This window comes from Felis catus, chromosome A1 (genome assembly GCF_018350175.1).
Source record: "Felis catus isolate Fca126 chromosome A1, F.catus_Fca126_mat1.0, whole genome shotgun sequence".
NCBI lineage: Eukaryota > Metazoa > Chordata > Mammalia > Carnivora > Felidae > Felis > Felis catus.
The window spans coordinates 163478437-163500155 of NC_058368.1; the positions used below are offsets into that span (position 1 = coordinate 163478437).

At 34.7% G+C, this 21719-nt stretch overlaps 1 protein-coding gene across 11 annotated transcripts in view; it reads right to left on the minus strand.

The window, feature by feature from the left end:
* GIN1 (gypsy retrotransposon integrase 1) overlaps positions 1–21719 on the minus strand; it is a 79381-nt gene that overhangs the window by 53806 nt on the left and 3856 nt on the right. For 8 of the 11 annotated variants that reach the window (XM_045034399.1, XR_006583508.1, XR_006583499.1 and 5 more), the window contains exons 2-9: positions 16844–16989; positions 15071–15264; positions 14313–14345; positions 12986–13291; positions 9801–9992; positions 9516–9698; positions 8503–8788; positions 1645–1914 (exon numbers count right to left, since the gene is read on the minus strand). In XM_045034399.1, coding sequence (XP_044890334.1) covers positions 1645–1914; positions 8503–8788; positions 9516–9698; positions 9801–9992; positions 12986–13291; positions 14313–14345; positions 15071–15264; positions 16844–16985 — 1606 coding nt within the window. In that variant the 5' untranslated portion in view covers positions 16986–16989. Of the gene's footprint in view, positions 1–1222; positions 1915–8502; positions 8789–9515; positions 9699–9800; positions 9993–12985; positions 13292–14312; positions 14346–15070; positions 15265–16843; positions 16990–21719 lie in introns of those variants that run through there. The other 3 variants (XM_045034402.1, XR_006583509.1, XM_003981167.6) reach the window with 3 other exon arrangements.

The window sequence follows — 21719 nt, forward strand, 5'->3', positions numbered from 1 at the left end:
TAAAAAATAACTTAGCTAGGTATTTGTATTACTTTGGTAGGGCTGCGATAAAAAAGTGCCATAAACTGGGTTGTATATAAAAAAGGTTATTTATTGCCTCACAGTTCTGGAGGCTACGAATCGACAATGAAGGTGTTAACAGGGATGATTCTTTTTGAGGCCTGTGAGGAAGAATCTGTTCCATGCCTCCTCCTTAGTTCCTGGAGGTTTGCTGGTAATCTGGCATTCTCTGGCTTGTAGAAGATATATGCCCAGTCCCTGCCTTCCTCTTCATTCCCCTTGAGTCTGTGTTCAAATTACTCCCTTTTATAAAGACATCAGTCATATTGTATTAGGACCCCATTCTACTCCAATATGACCTCATCTACACTGATGTTTACATCTGCAATAACCCTATTTCCAAATAAGGTCACATTCTGAGGTACCAGAGTTTAGTACTTCACAATTCAAACCATAACCGTATTCAACACCCTCCACAAAGTTTCATTCATACTTCCCTTTTCAGCTTTATTTTCCCATCCATTACACCTGAATGTAAGTATCTGAGGTACTATAGACAACCAAAAGCCCTGCCTTTCTGTGAATCACTAGAATATTTTTCTGACTCTGTTCATTTTTCTTCCGTCTCATCACATCCTGTGCATTCTTCAAAGTCACGTTCAAATGATCCTTCTTTTGTAAGCATAATCCTAAATTTTCTATTTAGAAGTTAACATCTCTCCTTTATGACACTCTCTGTATATCACCTGTACTTCTCTAATGGACTTCAGCATGTAATTTGTAACTTGTGTTATACATGGCTTATATGGTCTATAATCTTTACCACACTGTAAATCCCTTATGAAGATGAGACACACATCTAACTCATTCTTTAATCTTCCCACAAAATTCTTCAAAGTGTTTTACAACAAATATTTGTTGAATAAAGTTATAAATATCAGAATATCAGAGCTTATAGTTTAAAATCTTTTATACTAGTTAGCATTATTTACTTCTCTAAGATTGAAAAAAATGTTATTAAAGGTGTTTTTGGCTTAATATATACTATGGAAATGCACAACTGTTTTCAAACCAATACATCGATTCAGATACAAATTCTGAGCCTACAAGGTGAAATTATCAATACCCTTTAAGAGCTTATTAAACAACTCTAAAATTTTTTCCCTACAATATTGTTTTAAAAGTTCCTATGACACAGAAAGAAGTTTCACTTAATTCATCATTATGGTTGAATAAATATTTATTAATCCCATTCTAGGTAGTTCAAACTTACTTTTCAAAGGGGGAAAATATTCCAAAAAAAAATTAAACTGAAAACATGGCACCAATAGCAGAGAAAGATCTGAGAGTTCTGAGCTGGAATTCAGTTTCCTTCCTAAGAAGTAATCATGCTTTGCCTATTCTCTTTTCAGAAGAAAAAGGGAATTCTATATATTATATGTTTTCTTTGCCTTTATATATATGTATTGACATTCAAACATAAGTTTATATAAATTAATAGTTATAAAATAAAACTTCAGGATTTAGTCATCAAGAGTGTGTCAAGACACTTCTATACAACTTTTTTGAATGGAAAAGATATCAAGATTCAAGGAGTTATACGTTCTAAACAAACACTTTAAATAGATTTTAGTATTTACTAACTTAAGTACTCAAGGACTTGGTTTGAAGAGTCCAACAGACTGAAAGTCTGCTTTTCAAGAGTACTATGATCTTCCAGCAATGGAGAGATTTTGGCACTTCTATATTCTAATAGTTCACCATCTTTGCTTGATGTCAGTAATTCATTATCGACTACACCAATAGTTGCATCTTCTACCAGAATATTTGCTTGGTATGCTCCAACTGGAATTTCAGGCAATCCGATGTAGTCATGATCTGCCACTACCGAACCTTGCAAGAGATAAAGACTGTCTGAAAGAAGAAACATCATAAGGTCACCTTTTAGTATTATAATTAAACATCATTTTAAAATTAAACAATGTTAAATAAGGATGAAACCCCAAGTAATAAAAATTAACAATCAGATTAACTTCTGGTGGGTTCTCCTATCTACTAAATATACATGTCAAAGGATGAATAAAATGATATATACAGGGGCGCCTGGGTGGCTTAGTTGGTTAAGCACCAGAGTCTTGATTTTAGCTCAGGTCATGATCTCATGGTTCATGGGATCGAGCCCCACATCAGGCTCCAGGCTAACAGCACAGAGCCTGCTTGGGATTCTCTTTCTCCTTCTCACTCTGTCCCTCTCCTACTCACACATGCATGCTCTCTCAAAATAAATAAATAAACATTAAAAAAATGACAAATACAGTTCATATGCATAGAGTTCAGGAAAGACCAAAAATTTTAAAAGAGTCAAGTTTTCCTGTTCCCTTGACATGCCTTTGGCAGGTATGGGTGAAGGGATAGAAGGGGCTGAAGATGATGGTAAAGATTAAAAGTTATAGAACTCTATTTCTGATGTTGGTGTTATCCTTAAAAGCACCTCTGAGTGAATTAATGGGATCTTGAATGATATTTAACAAATTAAATCCTCACATTTGTAACTTCAGATAACCTAATCTTCATAGAATATGTAGTAGAGCAATAATATCAAATTGTTTATAATATGAAATTATAAACGAATAATAATATGAAGTTACTAGAATGAGGCTTCTGTGAGAGTTACTAAAGTCAGGCTTATATGATACAGGTAAGTAGGCAAACTTATGTGTAAGTGGGCTTAAAATACTTAGCTTACCTAAGTCTAATTTAATACCAAAATGTTCATGAAATTTTAAGGTATAGCTAAATTCATACTGAAATACTGACAAGGAACTTTCCTTGCCAGCATTTTATTCTATTTCGAGCAAAGTTATCATCACTATCAAGAAAAAAAAAATGCTTAATATGAATGTTAAACCGATGGAAAAGCAGTAGCATCTTCATAAAAGAAAAAAAAAGATTAATGTATATAAAAGGATTCCTCCCAACCTGGCATTTTTTAATTCGTTACAACAAAGAACTCTTCCACCATAGATGATTAACTTCCTGGAACCCTGCTTTCTCTTTCTGGATTTTCCTCCCAAAACATTCATAATTCTACGATTTTAATGGCTTAAAGAATCCTCAAATTTTAAGTTCAAGAAATATCAAAAGGAAGATTAATTGCCCATTTAGATGAGAGATTAACAAAAACTTCTCAGAGCATATAAATTTCCTAATAAACCCTGGAATATGATCCTCTTCTACCCATTCTCATGCTAACTTGTGGAAAGCTTACTGAGCCTACTCCAATCCCATTAAGTTTACAACATTTAAGCACTTTTGATTTAAAAACTTCAAAAGATCAAAGCCATGGTCTCTACCCACAGATGGTATAAATGGACTTGGCTTGTGTGGGCATTTAGTTTTGCCCATTTTATTCTTCATTACGCAAAGTATTGGTATTTTAGTTTTGAGAGGTTTTTCCAAGTTTTACCCCACCAATTCTTATTTATGAATAGTAGGAACTAAAACTGAGAAGGATGGTAAGAAGATACACATATTTATGATGAAAATAAAAGTATGGATAATTGAAGGTGGTCAAGAATGAGTTTTGTATGTTAGCATGATGAACTGTTGGACAAGAGGTACTCTGAAAGATAAAAACCAAACCATACAAACCATGAGAAGTGCTACTGCCCAAGAGCAGGAAGAAAGAGCAAAATTGTGATCAATGCATTTGAAACACTTTAGCATATGTTGATAAGATTCAAAATCTAAGTTCCCTCTTAGGCTCTTAATATTGGAGAAGGCTAGATACTAGTATATAAGAGAACTTTAAAAGGTTAGGTATGATAAAAGCATTGCTGATGAAATTTTTCAAATAAGCCATGGGAATTGCTGCACAAAGCTGCAAAAATATCAGTGAAAGCAGATACCACAGCATTTAAGGTACTTCCAAAGATCCTTGCCAAGATCTTTGATGAAGGACGTTTTCGGTCTCAAACATTGTTTTCAATGCAGATAAATCAGGTCTCTTTTAAAAAATATGTCCAGTAAACATGTATCAACAGGAAAAACATGCACAGATATAAAGTTCTTAGAAGTTACCACTTTGGTATCTTGGAAATGTACTCACAGACCTTCAGCTTAAACACCCCCTTGTTACACTGAACTTCGAAATAAATGGATTTTACCAACTTCACTTGTTTATAAGAGGAGAGCTTCTATATATATGTCTTTATATAATATACATACTTTTTCTTTTAAGTAAGTGATACATTTTGAAGTACCTATTGCAATAACACTGTAAACAACAAGAACTATACCTGGCAAATTCTATACAAATCACTTTATATGCAATGGAAAATTACTCTGGAGATTTCAAGCCTTGTTTGTGTAAGAAAAAAAAAAACAAAATTCTCATTCATTCAGAAAGGTCAAATATGTTTCAACTCCTACTATGGTCTAAACCTACTGGAGCTAACAGAAATGCTCTTTAACTTCAAAACAAATTACCAAAAATTACCTGAAAGAGACTTTCGATCAGGCCCTACTGACATGATTAAATAATAATAATTAGATACAATGGGTTATATCAAATATATTATTAAAATTATTTTCACCTATTTCTTTCTACTTTAATGTGACTATTAGAAAATTTAAAATTACACTATTACATAATTTTTGCATTTTATATATATCTACTGGACAGTACTGATGTAGAATAATCCTGAGTTAGGGATATTAAAAAAGAAATTAAGTTTTTACCCCCAAGATAGAGAGGTAAACATACAATACTAAAACATTTTCAATTCAGTCACATTACATGATAAACTTTACTTAATTTTTCTTTTCTCATTCTGTTAATTTAGTTATCATTATGACATCTGTTTGATGAAAAGCATTATTTCAGTTTTGACCAGACTGAATAATTAGGTCTTTAGTTTCTCACAAAAAGAGGTAAGGTGTTACCAGCAGTTTGACATACTTTTCCTTACTCAGTTTTTGTTTTTGTTTTTAAGTTTATTTTTATTTTAAGAGACAGCAAGCAAGCAGGGTAGGGTGGGGGGGAGGGGGCGGGCAGGGAGGGAGGGAGGGAGGGAGAGAGAATGAGAGAGAATGAGAATGAGAATCAGCATGGAGCCTGACATGGGCTTGAACTCAGAAACCATGAGATCATGACCTCAGCTGAAACCAAGTGGGAAGCTTAACCAACTGAGCCACCCAGGCACCCCACCTTACATAGTTTTAAGCGGTAAAAAAATAAAAGAAACAAATTTTTAAATTTCCCTAAGAAGAAAAATAAGTTAAAATTAAAGTCTCAAAAAAGTCTGCGTAATTCGGTTTAATTTGTTTCTTCAAACAGAAAAGTACATGGTTTTAAAATAATTTTCTTATTCTGAAAAGAGGTGACCAGACTAATTCTATATATGGCCTGATAATCCTAAAAGTATTAGAATGTGTTGCCACACTAGTATATCCTTCCTTATGATAAAATAACAACAAATAATTATAATTTGATACTACATAATTGTCACTATAATAGATAAGCAATACTAACAACAGAGAACTGAAGGACTCTTGATTTAGAGATTATACAACTAGGAGCCCAAACAAAGGGAGGTTCTTTGGATGAATTACGTTAACAATAAAAATCATGGGCTTGACAATAAAGAACTAAGGTTAGTTTTGTTTCCTGACTGTAGACCGTAATTGTGGTTGGGAGAATAATGGGCCCCTAAAGATGTCCATGTACCAAAAACTCCCTGAACCTGTACTTATATTACCTTACATGACAAAGGAAAATTAGAGAAGTGATAGAATTAAGGTTGTTAACCAGCTGACCCTAAAATAGGGAGATTATCCTGTACTATCCAGGTGGCCTCAAGAACATGGTCCTTAAATGTGGAAGGGGGAGGAAGAGAGAAGGTTGCAGTGCCTGTGACCTGAGAAGGACTCTACCAGCCATTGCTGGCTCTGGAGAGGCAGGAGACCACAACCCACATGAGGTGGGCAGCCCCTCAAAGGTGGGAAAGGCAAAGAAATAGGTTCTCTTCTAGAGTTTCCAGAAAGGAACACAGCCCTGCCAACATTTGGCTTTAGCCCAAGAAAACTTATCTTGGAATTCTAAGATACTGAATTGTAAGATGTGCATTTTAAACCACTGAATTTATGGTAATTTGTCATGGCAGGAAAAGGAAACTTACAAAATAATGAAGACCATTTCATAAATTGTGAAGGGCAATCAGCAGACAGATATCTATTACAACTTCCAACCAAAACAAAATAAAACTACTCAAAATGTATGTTGGATATGATAAGGAGTCAGTAACATTTTTCCTTTCAAAGGGGACATTATGATCACAAAAAGATAGTATGGAATGTCATAAAACTTCTTGTTAAAATAATTAGTCTTGAAAAGGTACCTGACATTGAACTACTAAACAAAATGACATAGGGTTGCTTAAAATAGCAATGAGAAATATTGTAGACCTAGTACTGAATGTGTTGCCTCATGTTCTAGATAAGAATGGATAAGAAGTTGGCAACAGAAGCTTATCTGCTTTGGACAGTGAGTCTTTAAAACAGCTACGAGATCTCATGGCCGGTAAGAGTAGCAATGATAAGTGCAGACAGACAGTGCACAGCAATGATAAGTGCAGAGGCTATACCTCTTTCAAATTTATGTCAAATGAAAGAACAGGATTTAAGTCATTCAAAGACATTTAGTTTGCTTCACATTCAGTTCAAGGACTCTTTAAAATCAGCTTTTGAATTAAAGATTTTCAAGAAAATGTGTGATATTGAAGAAAAAGATGGCAGAAATCACATTTATTTTGAATCTAAGAAAAAAATGAAAAGAAAAGAAAAAAGAAAAGAAAAGAAAAAGAAACACAAAATAAGAAACAAAGAGTAATCAAGAACCAGATTCCAGGATGGCCAGACCACACGTCCTTTGATTAACAAGAAAAAACAATTTTACCCATTTATCTCAGGTTTCTTATATGTACACTAGTACTAAAATTGTAATTTCTTTTATATTACTGGAAGAAATATCAGCAGAGAATTCGAGCATGAGGCAAAAATTAGACTGCCCCTGTTTAGAAGCTGTTCTCCTCAATTGGATTCTGAAATATGCAGGAGTAGCAAAATGTTTGGCCTCCTTTCTGAGAAAGTCTTTGGTAACAGCAAACTGTAAAATGTTGAAACAGATCCTGATATAGCAACATTTTCAATGTAAATTTTGTATTAATTAAGGAAGGTTTACACATTAGAAGGGAGCAAGTCCTGAATGCTGAGACTAGGGAGAAAATCATGCTAGAGAAAAAAGGACAACATGTACCTGTATAATCAGTTTTTTTCCTACTTAATTTGCATAAGACAAATCATGAAGGGAACTCAGTACTGAGAAGAGGTACAAGGAATGAAAGCACCGACCTTCCAAGAAAGAGAATGAGTACTGTGAGATTTCAGAATTAGAACAGTCCAAGGTAAGTTTACTAACAGAGCAATTAGGCTGTCATAAGCAGAAGGAAAGGTGCTAAGAATTTTAAACATGAGAGTTGTAACCCAGATCAGAAGCAAAGCTGAACTATTCTTGAGCAGCCTCCAAGGGCATTTTTATCCTAAAAAACTAGGGTAAACATAAATAGTCTATTATTGCTCTTATAATATTCACTTAAGCCTGGTACTGTATTATCTTCGTTATTCATATTCTAATAATACTGCTTTACAGAAAAAGCAAAATTAACTGGATGAGGTACCAATTCACTCCCTGTCAGTTATCCACCCGAGAGAATCTCTAGGGCGCAGTTAAAATAGGCTGGAGAAAGTGGGATTTAATCTGAAAGCCATGGCAAAATGTCACTTATCTCTTAATCTCTGAACGGAAGAGTTAAAGAAATCAGGATATCATCCTGACTGTTCAAAACCACATTTGGGGGCAAGTATAACCTTGCTGTCAAAAGGCTATCACCTCTTCTGACAGCACCTTAAAGCATTCTGACTACACCCTACTCTGCACCCTCCTTGCATCCATCATGACCTGACTATGGTGCAACATTACAAATTAATCACTTTTTTTTTAAAGTCCCCTAGTGTATTTATCTCACAGAATTCTGGTTAGTATGGTTGGTTCTGGCATTATTTATCTTAGTTGATATTTTCTGATACTAAACGAGGCACAAAGTGACAAGTAAAATATTGTGAAAGTAAAAATAGAAAAGGTATTAATTCTTCCTTCTGTGAAATAGGTCCAGCATCTCCTATGTGAACTGTGGGGCAAATGTGTGAAAAGTAAACTAGAAATCAAAATAAAATTTCTTCCAAGCCTGACAGTTTCAGAAGAGACATTCTAATAAAACAGAATACCTGGTATCTAAAACTATACCGCATTTTATAAAAATGAGAAGGGGAAAGAAAACCTAACTAAGAGAAGGAGTTTAGGCCAGGGTCGGGGGATTCTTATATTATTTTTAACTTCTCTCCTCATTCAAAGAGTAAAAATTCAGATAAATGACAGATGTTTACCTTGTTCACTGGACTCTCTTACATAGGGCTTAAGGTGGGACATTTTGATAGGTCTTTTAAGTCTAGTCCCAGTGTTGTCTCTCAGAACAGCACATCCACTTTCGGTAATATAGTCTATGACACAAGGACCAACCCATTCAGACTGGAAACGACCATCCTTCCACCAGTTCTTCCTTTGTCGTAAAACTTCATGACCTACTTTTAGATGAAATGGATTTAACTGCTTTGGTTTCTTTTTAACAATGACTTTGCTTTTATTCAGTTCCTCAAAACTGTTGTTCTCCACCTACAATAGCAAAATAAAAAAGAGAACAAAGGAATGAAAGAGCTATAGTATCTTGAAGGTAAATGCAGATAATAACAAAATGGTTATTTTACTGAGATACTACTACAAAGTGAGTATGAATCCCATTTGAATCTTAAAATATTTCAAAACCAGTATCATTATTACCCCAACTTCACAAAGAAGTTAAACTGAGATTGGTTAAGCAACTGGCCCAAATCAAACAACTGGAAAGCAACAAGACCAGAAATCTGAGTTCAGCTCTACTTGATACCAAAATACAAGGTTCTCCCATTATTGTCTCTCAGGATTTTTAAAAAAAATTTTTTTCACGTTTATTCATTTTTGAAAGACAGAGACAGATCACAAGCAGGGGTGGGGCGGAGAGACGGGGACATAGAATCTGAAGCAAGCTCCAGGCTCTGAGTTGTCAGTACAGAGCCCGACGCGGGGCTCAAACTCACAAATGGTGAGATCATGACCTGAGCCAAAGCTGGACACTCAGCCGACTGAGACACCCAGGCGCCCCGGTCTCTCAAGATTTTACAGCTAATAAGCATACTGTTTTATCAAGACAAACAGAATTTAACAGAAAAAAATTTGGCTTAGTATATTATATATATGTTTATGGATGTGTGCGTACCTCCGTGTGTATGTATGTGTATGCCAAAATTTTTTAAATTGCCTTATGGATTTTTAGATTATAGGGTTTTCTATTAAATAGAATCACCTGTCGTCCTGATGTTGTCTTATTCTCCATTTTTGATAATTTATCAGCTTCTTTAACTGCACCTAGAATTTTGGCAAACATACTTGTATCATCACCATCCTCTTCATGAAGAATATCTGAAGTCTCAGGCATATAAGGATTTCGATTAAACATTTGAAAATATGGTGTATTTTTAGTAGGTTCCTATTTTAACGAAAATAAACAACAATTTGTAATAAATTACATAGCAAAAAATAGTCATCACTCAAAAGTAAGGAATTATAGAAAGTATAAAAAGACACACACCAAGTGAGTTACATTGAAGGCAAATGAAATGGCTGATAGGTGATCATCCCAGTTGTTTGGGTGGTCAGTACAGTGTTTACAAAGAAATGCTTTGATTGTGCTAGATGTACTTTCAGTTCGATTAACAGCTTGGGAGGCGTGAGAAATTACAATTTGCTTTGTGCCAAACAATCCACATAGTTCAACATTGATCTGAAAAATATATAAACAAAGTTGACTTTAAAATTTGTATTTTATGCTGATTCAAAGGGCCACATGCACCCCAATGTTTATAGCAGCACTATCAACAATAGCCAAAATATGCAGAGCCCAAATGTCCATCAACTAATGAATGGATAAAGAAGATGTGGTATATATACATACAATGGAATACTACTTGGCAATGAGAAAGAATGAAATCTTGCCATTTGCAACAACATGGATGGAACTGGAGAGTATCATGCTAAGCGAAGTCAGTCAGTCGAGGAAGGCAGATATCATAGGATTTCACTCGTGGAATATGAGACACTTAACAGATGAACATAGGGGAAAAGAAGGAAAAATAAGATAAAAACAGAGAGGGAAGCAAACCATAAGAGACTTTTAAATACAGAGACCAAACTGAGGGCTGATAGGGGTGGGAGGGTGAGGGAGTGGGTTAACTGGGTGACGAGCATCAAGGAGGGCCCTCTTCGGGATGAGCATTGGATGTCATATGTAAGAGATGAATTGCTGGGTCCTAGTCCTGAAACCTAGACTACATTGTATGTTACCTAACTTGAGAATATAAAAATTAAAAAATTTAAAAAATAATAAAGTTTGTATTTTACTCTTCCACTGACTGAAAGGTTTCAAAAGAATTTGAATCTTGCCTTTTTCATTGATCGTAGCCGTTCTATATAAAAGCATACATATTGTATTAAAAACAGCAATGGGGGCGCCTGGGTGGCACAGTCGGTTAAGCGTCCGACTTCAGCCAGGTCACGATCTCGCGGTCCGTGAGTTCGAGCCCCGCGTCAGGCTCTGGGCTGATGGCTCGGAGCCTGGAGCCTGTTTCCGATTCTGTGTCTCCCTCTCTCTCTGCCCCTCCCCCATTCATGCTCTGTCTCTCTCTGTCCCAAAAATAAATAAACGTTGAAAAACAGCAATGACTATTTATTCATTATGTGGTCAGTACACTAAATGCTTTACATTAGCTTAGAACAATCATAAGTTATCATTAACTCCATTTTACAGATAAGAAGTTGAAGCTTTGGGAGGCTAAGTGCCTTGCTAAACATACACATACAGCAAGGAAATCAAAGAAAAGAATTTAACACTAACCCTGAGTTCATGTAACATTTTAATTCAGCAAACAATTTCTCAAAAAAACACTAAGTCACATAATCTGGTTAATAGCTATGTGACTTTGACAAGTAACCAAACTTCTGTGTACTCACTTTCCTCATCTGTAGAATGAGGAAAATCCTACCCAGGACTCTTGAGAATTATAGGAGTAGATGTTTGTAAAGCACCTACAACAGTTCTTGGCAACTAGTAAGTACTTTATAACTTGTAATGTTACTATTATTGTTGTGGTTATTTTATTATCTGCAGGACCTAACAAAAGCCAAAATGAGTTTAGAAAACTTCTAACAGTAAGTCTATAAAATGTGAAACAACTTACTTTTCCTACCTTATGTCTCGGACTATATTTTATTATTCTTAACTGGGTAAATGTTTGATTAATAAACCTGTCTTTTGAAAAATTATATCCTTGTTGCTTAATTGTAAGAAGATAAGTATCATAGTAACTAAAAAGGTAAAGCTAATAAATTAGGAAAAAAAACCCAACAAAAACAAAATCACATTTCCCAAGCTGCTGTGCAGGTAGGGGTAGTCATGTGATATAGTTCTGGCCCAAAGAGCTGTAAATGGAAGTTGCTGGGCAGACTCAGATGGTACTAGCTTTTTTTGTCTGTTGTCCTACCCATTTCTTCTGTCTGAAATACAGACTTTGTGGCAAGGGCTCTGGCAGCCATGTCATGAACATAAGATTGAGAGTCACATCTCAAAGATGATGGAACATAATTCTAGAAGCATGGGTCCCCAATGACATTCAGAGTTACCCTTCCAACCTTGGACAGCCGAGAGAAGAGAGGGGTACTCTCTTGTACCTTACTTGGGGTAAGGATATCAGGATAGCCCCTTATTCTCTTACTTGTAGCTAATAGAGTTCCTAGCTAATATATGTACTAATTTAGGCTGCTTCCTTTTAATTCAAAAGTAATTTAGAAGAAATCCTAGAGGGGCACCTACATGGCTCAGTGGGTACAGCATGCGACTCTTGATCTCAGGGTTTTAAGTCTGAGCCCCACATTGGGTGGGGAGGAAGGAGAGAGGGAGAAAGAGACAGAGAAAGAGAGAAATCCCAGAGAATTGGTATCATTGGGTTAGCCTCAATCTGAGGTTATAATCAATGGCTTTAAATGACTGACCTCTGGAAAAGGGTCAGACAACTTTGTTTCAATAAGTTGTCTAGGAATGATCCAGTGAATTCATTTGTGGGATGCTATCCTGATATCCTTACCCCAAGAGCCTTTTTTCTTCCGTCAACAAGACATTCTATTAATGGTTATAATTTTGGTTTTCCTTAAGACCTATCTTTAAAATCAAAGAAGCAGATTTTCCTTTGACAATGTTTATTGTCTTTCCTTCAGAGACTTACAAAAAGTTCGTGCATTTTATTAAAACATCTGTATTTTCATCCAACTGTGTAATACACACACACACATTGTATTCATCCACACTGTAATATTCTAATATTATTTCAACACTTTAGCAGTGTTTTCTATGTATTTTCTGGAAAAGAAAACATTACATTTTGTCACCATTATGTTCTCTCAGTAATATTTAAACCACTGAAATCACAGCAAAAAGAACAAATTTTCTCAATCTTCTGTGAGTTTTAGTTTTTTGCTATTAAACCTCACAAAAGAGGCTTATAAACATTTATTGATACCTTTGGTAAAATTTCCAAACTCCTGGATTATCACATGACTTTAAACATAACTGGAAAAACTGGTGATTCATAATAGCTTCATAGTGTTATTATTATTATCTCTAAGCACTATATGCACTTAGGGTGAGGCTTTTCATTAGTTACTTTTCATTACTTACTGAAAGGTAAGTAAAATATGCTCTTAGATATAAGTTATTTATCTTACCTCATGAATGAACTCCTCTCTTTGGTCCATTATTATTTTCTGTGGTGGTCCATATAAGAAAAATATATTGATAATAGCTTTAGAAACTTCTGATGGTGAAACATCACAGAGAGGCAAAATCACAACCCATTTTGTGAACAAATCTGCCATGATTATAGCATACACGTGACTTCTGATGCTTGTATGAAATGGGCCCATCAGATCAACAGTAACTATACTCCATGGATTCTCCACCTTGAGAAAGTGCTGTTTAGGTGCTAGAATAACTGTATTTTTTGCCACTTGGCAATGCTGACAAGCATATACCTATAAATTAGGCACACAGTAAAAAAAAAAAAAAAAAAAAAAAGAAATGCAATACAGATGTTAATATAGTCAACATAATACCAGTCTTATAAATCTGAACTTTAAAATGGCTAACTGGTACTTTGTGTTTTGAAAGAGAAACTTTTGGACTATTCTCAGAATAGAATAAAACCTTCTATTTAGAATAATAAGCAAAATATTACTTGTTATTACAATCCAAGGACTACCTTAACAGGTCTTACTCACATGGAACAATAGTTTATATTCAATAAATATTTATTAAATGAATAAATCTTCAAACAAATTTCTTATATCAAATTTGTTAAAATTTGAAGTCAGTAGCTGAATATACAATAATTTCTATAAGTTATCATTCTAATAAATGTAGTCATTAATCTATTCCAACAATATTTATTAAAACATAATTTTATTCAAACAATACTTACAGATGCCAGAAATCCCTCCAGGTCTCAAGAAAATAGAAAGACCAAAAGCAAAGCCCATGCTGTCATGGAGGTTTTTATGTAAGTGGGATGAGAATTGATTAACATATGGATCCTGCCACTGCTCAACGTATTTCTAGGATTCCACTTAGGAAACTTCTTTTAAACCAACTTGTGAACAAAATTTTATAAGCTGTCTTTGCATTACAGTTACTTTTAATCAAAAGTCTTATCTTCCAACTTATATACTAGTTTTCATAATAACCTCTGATTATTTCCAAAAATCCTATCCATTCTCAAATGATAAAGATTTGGCAAATATTTCACTGAATAAAGTAATGTGTGGCAGGTTATAAAGGCAAATACAATTACCGAGGTCTTAGAATATATGCATAGACTACAAACTGATAACTCATAAATGATTTTTAGTTAGATGTTGGTTTAATTTTTTATACCTGAAATGACAATGTTTTCGATGTACTATTATAATTATTAAAGGGATCTCATATACATACCAAGGAATTCCTACCATTCATCATATAAAGTACACTAGAAACAGTAGGAATCAGATGACCTACCAGTAAGAATACCACAATTCCTAGATGAATTTCCTATAAGAAGAAGTTGAAGGTTTAATAGGTCATAAAATTACAAAACTCAGACGAATTTCATTATTTTGCAACTTGATTTTACCTTTAGTTGATTTGGGGTATCTACCATATTTGATATTTTCTATATCAAGATGAAATATGCACAAAAGATGAGAGCATAAAATGGATCTGACTTATGAACATAGTCTCCTCTCAAGAAAAGATCACATGATTGCCATCAGAGAGGTAATAATTTAGTCAAAAGAATTTCAGCCCCATTTGAATTCTGCCTATACAAGAGTTGAATGATGAAAACCTGGTTCTAAATCTATTTAAGTATGCTATTTTTCAAATGTTTAAATAATGTTTTAGTTCAAATTATACTTTAGTGATTTTAAAGGAGAATTTTTATGGGAAGTAAAACTCCTTTTAAATGTTTTTGTACAAAAACTACCATACAAAAAGTGCTTAATAAGAGGGAATATCTAGAATAAATCTGGAGGAATAAAGAATTTTGGATATCTACTACAAAGACATTATTTAAAATATTCTCGTGCGTGCACAAGTGGGAAAGGGACAGAGAGAGAAGGAGAGAATCTTAGGCAGGCTCCACGCCAGTGAGGAGCCTACTGTGGGGCTCGATCTCACAACTGTGATATCATGACCTGACCCAAAATCAAGAATCAGACACTTACCGACTGAGCCACCCAGGTACCCCTAAGAAATTCTTAATACATAAGCCATACCCACTGTTTGACATCATTGGTCACAGAAGTCCAATAATAACTGGATTCCACTAGAGTAAGGGTCCTGGATATGCCATGATGAGCTCCAGTGTCATTTTCATGGCATTCTCTTAGGACTTTCTTTTTTTCTTCTTCTGAAACAATCACCAAACGATTTTGTTTTCTGTCTTTTCCAACATAAAACAGCTTTTTTTCTAGAATAAATAATGCCAAAAAGATATAATTGCAATTTTTAGAGACCAATATAGTTTTAAAATAATCACAGCCTTATCTTCAAGCCGTTATGTTTTTTTTTACTCTTTTTTCCCTCTAGATAGCATATTTATTTGTAATGAATACATGCAGTCTGAAAGGTTTTCAGCTGCTAAACTTACTAGATACACAGAAGGAGCACCAGTTGCTGTTATTTTGTAACTATACCAGTGCAGCTAGCTTGCTCACCAAAACATGTAATAACCACAGAAGTATAAAATTATCTTTCCATGGGAGTACTCAAACTGGAAAATATTTGCAGGCACCTCCTAAAAATGGCATGAATTAGCAGATAAATTACGTACAGATAAGCAACTTCTAGAGTGGTATTTCACCATAACTACATTTTTTTAAGCAACTATCTATGTTACATTTTTCTAGATTTGGACAGGAAGTGTGGTTTGTAAAGCAGGAGAGTGGGAGAACCTTTATCTTTAAGATAGTTCTCTGTTTTCCTTTGTAGGGCACCTGAGAAGAATCTACAGCTGGAAAACAATCAACATAGGGTGAGAATCAGTACCTCTCCAGTGTGGACTCAAACTCCAAAATACAGCATCAAGTTACTAATGTGCTTAATTAACTATATGCTGAGTGGAACATTCCTTACTTGAATTAGAAGGTAAGCAACTTAAGAGCAGGAACCTCATCTAATTTATTCATCAATGTATTATCCTCAACCTAACATGTGATTGGCACACAGTAGGAACTTGGTAAACATTTGTTGCATAAATGATTAAATAAATAAATGAATGAATCCTAACTTTACCAAAAAGCAAAACATGTCCTTACTAAGTATAGAGGAATTATAGGAAGGGTTATACACAGAGAGATAAGAGGAGGTGTTTATTTATTATTTTATAGTCTTCATGACCCGCTTTTAAGGAAGCCTGATTTTCTACCTATAGACCAAACTCCCATTAATAGCACCAACATTCATTCATTTATCTGGTGACTACCAGCTTATTTCAACTCAAAACTTCTCTTCCCTGTGAGGAGGAGAAAGAGAAAAATTATCATAATCTTTCAACATAAAGATACTACTGCCTTTCAAATATTCATTCCATTCAGGGGGATTAGGTGTCCATAAATGAATGTGATCCTAAGAATATCTGATGGCAGGGGGAGACCACAGGAATAAATATAGCAAGAAAAGTTAACGTCAACACTTTCATATTAGCATCAATTAAGCTCTTCATTGATAGTGACATAAGTGGTAGAAAGTGTCATTAAAGTTGGAACCACCTGAGAACAAAAGCAGGCAAGGTTAATTTAGGTGAGTGTTTAATTTTTCATGGTATCATTTTCGGTCTATGATTTAAAATGGCCTTTTCATGCTTACTAGCATTCAGTTAGCTTCAGTGTCATTCTTATTTTGCTTTTGAGTGAGTGGCATCATCAATTACACTGGTAACTGTTAAGCAACAACCAGTTACTGCAGAAATTCTCAGGACTCCACAGAGAACACACATGGAAAAGCATCTATATTAACTTTTTACTTAAGATGTGGGGCATTAATGTTACCTCTGAAGATAAATTTTTTTGCTGCTCTTCTTATGCCACTCCTCTCACTTGGTAGCGTAGTTGGATGATATTCACCAGTTCGTTTATAATACGCAATCTGCTTAAGATGAAGGTCACCATTTTTTCCACTACGGACCATCATGAACCTAGGTAAAAGATATTTAAAGATATAACTTAAATGATAAGCTTGTGCAGTTGCTATTTCAGTGCAGGCTTCTGTCATATTTCTGCTTACATATGAATTGAACATTCCCGGGATATTATCTGTGACGGAGATAATTATAGTACAGAAAAGGAACTGTGTGACGTATATGAACTAAAATATTCAAAGCTATTTTTGAGATACATCATGACACATTATCTTGTCTCTTTCCATTTGAGAAGAAACGCTGAAAATTTTCCACATAATGGGAAAAAAGAAAATAAACAAGTACACTTCTAAAAGTTTTGCTTCAAGTCTCTCACTACCATCAATTGAAATGTTACTTATTTAAGATGGTTGTTATGTGACATTTAAATACATGATAGGTTATAAAAGGCAGAAATAGTTTTATATTACTCCTAAATATATTTATGGTCATTGGGAAATGCAAAAACAAAGCCTATCCAAATAATTTATGAGATTTTGGAAATGTTCAAATGATAAATGAAAAAGAAGATATTTAGCTATGCTAGATCTCATATGCTCTTCTGAACTGCATCTAAGCTGCTTTTTCTTGAAGAGAAATGATTTTTGGCCCTGTACATACTTCATGTTATAAAGAAAACTCTGGGTGCCCTGGCAAAATTAAAACAAAATAAAATGTGTCTATTTTAGATCATAAATTGTATGGGAAATCACTAAATTTAAAAGAAAAAAAAGACCTTGTCTTTCATTTTTTCAGCTAAAAGGAATTATTCTGTGCAGAGTATTGGGTTTGCCACCACTCTCAACAATCCAGATCAATTTTTGGCCTTTCTTTCCCTGCTACTGTGCCCTAAGAGACTGACCCTTACAGACTACATTTATAGTTTTCTGATCAGACTTGTCCAATGGGAGGTACCAGCAGGCAAATCAGAATGGAGAAGTCAGGATATTCGTTTCACAGGTCCTTCCTTGGTTTAGGCTGCAACCTTCTATAACTATACCTTCTGTTGAGTAGCCCATCCTCCATGTCTCTAGTTCTCATTAGAAGTCTATAACATCATTTCTTCTTGCTAATTCAGGGGTACTATGCCATCCTTATTTCCTGCTGTTACTAATCTCCAGGTTCCATGTTGATTTCCCGCACCCTGTTCTTATGTCTTTATAGAGGAGCTTCATTAAATTTTCTTCAAATTCCCAGCCAAATGTATCTTCTATTTCCTACCAGGGCTCTGATACAAATACATAAAGTTTTGATTTCTAAAAATAATACGGATGTTTACTGACCACTAGAAGATCTAGGGAGGAGGCTACAAGAGAATGCTACTGCAGAGAGAATGTTAGAACAAAAAAGAATAGAGTGTGCCTAGGAACCCATGGCTTAAATAGCCTATTAAGTGTCTTCCCCTATGATATATCACTTTCCACATTCAATAACTATGTTTCTGATCTTTTCATAACTTCCAGTGAAAATATCAGTACATTTATAACATCTTTTAATCTTGGGTTAGCATGAACTATAAGCCATTTTTAAAGGCAAAGTTTCTGCAAAGCTAATTCTGTCCTCTCATAACCTAAAAAACAAGTTAATTATCTCTGTAATGTATTATAAAACAGTTTGTTCTAAGTTTATTCACTTTCAACTAAATATTAAGTATATGCATTTTTCATTTTATAACAGATAGCTATATCCCAAAATCAAACAAATGTAACTTATTACAGTTTCTAAAAAATATCAAAAATGAATGGATCAGGTTTTAAGACTTACTAATAAGGATGGACAAATACGTCACTGCAACAGAACAAGGAGTCCAGAATTAGATCCACATGTATACAATCAATGTACAACAAAGGCATAAATAAATACAAAGCGGGGAAGAGAAAGTCTTTTCAATAAATGATGCTGGAAATATCTGCTATATGTACGGGGGGGGAATGAATCTTAACTACTTACATCTTCCACAAACTTAATTCCAGATAAGTCACAAACCTAAATATGAAAGGTAAGTTATAAAGTTTCTGGAAGAAAATATAGGAAGATCTTCAAAACCTTGGGATATGTAAAGACTGCTTAAACAGGACACAAAAATCACTATTCTTAAAAGAAAAAAATTATAACAAATTGCACTTCATCAAAATCAAAGCCTGTTCAAGAGGAAAGGAAAGTTAATCCACAGACTGGGGGAAGATATTTTTAATATATATATCTAACAAAGGACTCATACTCAGCATATATAAAGAACTTTAAGACCTAAAAACTGAGAAACCACTTGAAAAATACATATAAGCAGAATAAAATAATCTTTTTATTTTATTCTTACATAATTACAATTACTTATAATGGCATGCATGCACTTGCTAGTCAGTGTACAAATTCTCAAAGCTTGCAATCAGATTAGGCACTGCTGGCCTCATTTCCTCTTCCACATTGATTTTCATGCAGTATTTGCTTTATTACCACAGCAACCATCTAAAAAACCAGTTTTGCAAAGATATCAAGAAAGCAATGTAGTGTGACCATATGTTGAAACTGTGAACTACCTCAGACTAGTAGTCCACAAGAGATCTGATAGATGTTGAGTACAGCTGTGCTTCTTTGAAAGCTTAAAATATTCCATGGCATCCTGTCAATTAACTATGATGTCCAGGAAAGCTTTGGCACACAATTTGAGAACCGCGAGTTAAAGCATTTAACAAGTAAACACAAACTAGATTTATTGAGTTAAATATCTAGATGTTAAGTAAGGAAAGGCTGTAGACTGAGAACAGTGATTATATATATATATTTATTTTGGTTGTTGTGTGAGTTCTTTTTCTTTCTTTTTTTAATGTTTACTTATTTGAGAGAGAGAGAGAGAGAGAGAGAGAGAGAGAGAGAGAGAGCGAGCGCATGTGTAGGGGAGGCGCTCAGAGAGCGGGAGACACAGAATCCAAAGCAGGCTCCAGGCTCTGAGCTGTCAGCACAGAGCCCGACACGGGGCTTGAACTCACAAACCGTAATATCATGACCTGAGCTGAAGTCAGACGCTTAACTGACTGAGTCACCCAGGTACCCCAGAACACTGATATTTATTAATTATAGGTTCATGGGGCACCTGGGTGGCTCAGTCAGTAGACTGTCCAACTTCGACTCAGGTCATGGTCTCCCAGCTTGTGAGTTGGAGCCCCAAGTCAGGCTCTGTGCTGACAGCTCAGAGCCTGGAGCCTGCTTCGGATTCTGTGTCTCCCTCTCTCTCTGCTCCTAACCCACTCGCATTCTGTGTCTGTCTCTCTCAAAAATAGACATTAAAAAAAAATTTTTTTTAATTATAGGTTCATCAGAGGTACAGACTGAAAGTTTTTGTCAAATGTTTAACTGGAGCCAAAGAAACCTGGCAGATATCAATGTTAATACTAAGTTCTATAAGTATATGACAGAAAGCACCTATTAGATCAATCTCTTATTTCTGTTCTCTAAGCACTTTCCAAATAAAGAAAAAAAAAAGCAAGAGCTAATTTCATAGAAGAATAAGATTTCTTATTTCATTTTCTCTTTCAAAGTTAATTTTTACACTTTTAAAACATACACCTTTCTTGGTGATACGTGTTTCTAGCTTCCAGAAAAAAAAGTTCATTGAAATAAGGCTTTCTAATGTGAAAGACCAATTTTATTAACAGAAGGCTTACTATATTTCATATTTCTATTCTCTGGTATCACACTAATATAGAAAAGGATACTAAAAGTATATTTAATTTTCAAGAAGTAAGGAAATATGAATAAATTTTTGAAAAATTAAATATACCACATGACAAATGTAAAAATTAGATCTTTGACTGTAGAACACAGTAGGTTACCACTAAAACGAAGGCCAGAGATTATGATTCAATCTCACACTTTCCAGATAAGGAAAATAACTTCAGGTGGTTAATTTAGATAGAAATTGGTAAATTATAATATTCAACAACGGAAATACATTATTCCTTTCTGAAATAGCATTAAAAAATCCCCATAGAAGCTTCTGTCTTAGAATCTAGAATGCTGGAACAAGAGCCCTTCCCATCCTAATAATGAGAAAAAGCTGGGTAAACTTCCTAAGATGTCAGTTCTCCTCAAAGTGATCTACAAAATCAATGCAACACAATCAGAAACCCAGTCAGCTCTTTTGTAGAAACTGACAGGCTGATTCTATTTTTTTTTTTTTTTTAACGTTTATTTATTTTTGGGACAGAGAGAGACAGAGCATGAGCGGGGGAGGGGCATAGAGAGGGAGACACAGAATCGGAAACAGGCTCCAGGCTCTGAGCCATCAGCCCAGAGTGACAGGCTGATTCTAAAGTTAAATAGAAAACCAAAAAGACTTAGAATAGTTAAAAGAAGTTCAAAAAACAAGGATATAGTTGAAGAATTTCACATTACCTGGTTTCAAGACTTCCTTTAATCTATAGTAATCAAGACTGTGGTATCAGAAAACGATAGCCAAAGATCTATGGAACAGAATAGTGTCCAGAAACAACCACAAAGAAATGGTAAATTAATTTCTGGCAAAGATGCCAAGAAATTCAATAGAGAAAGGATAATATTTACAACAAATGATGCTAGAACAACTAAGCACCCATATGAAAAAAGATGAACCTCAATTCATAACTTGCACCATGTGTAAAAAGCAATCCCAATGGGTCATAGACCTAAATGTAAAACCTAAAACTACTGGGGTGCCTGGGTGGCGCAGTCGGTTAAGCGTCCGACTTCAGCCAGGTCACGATCTCGCGGTC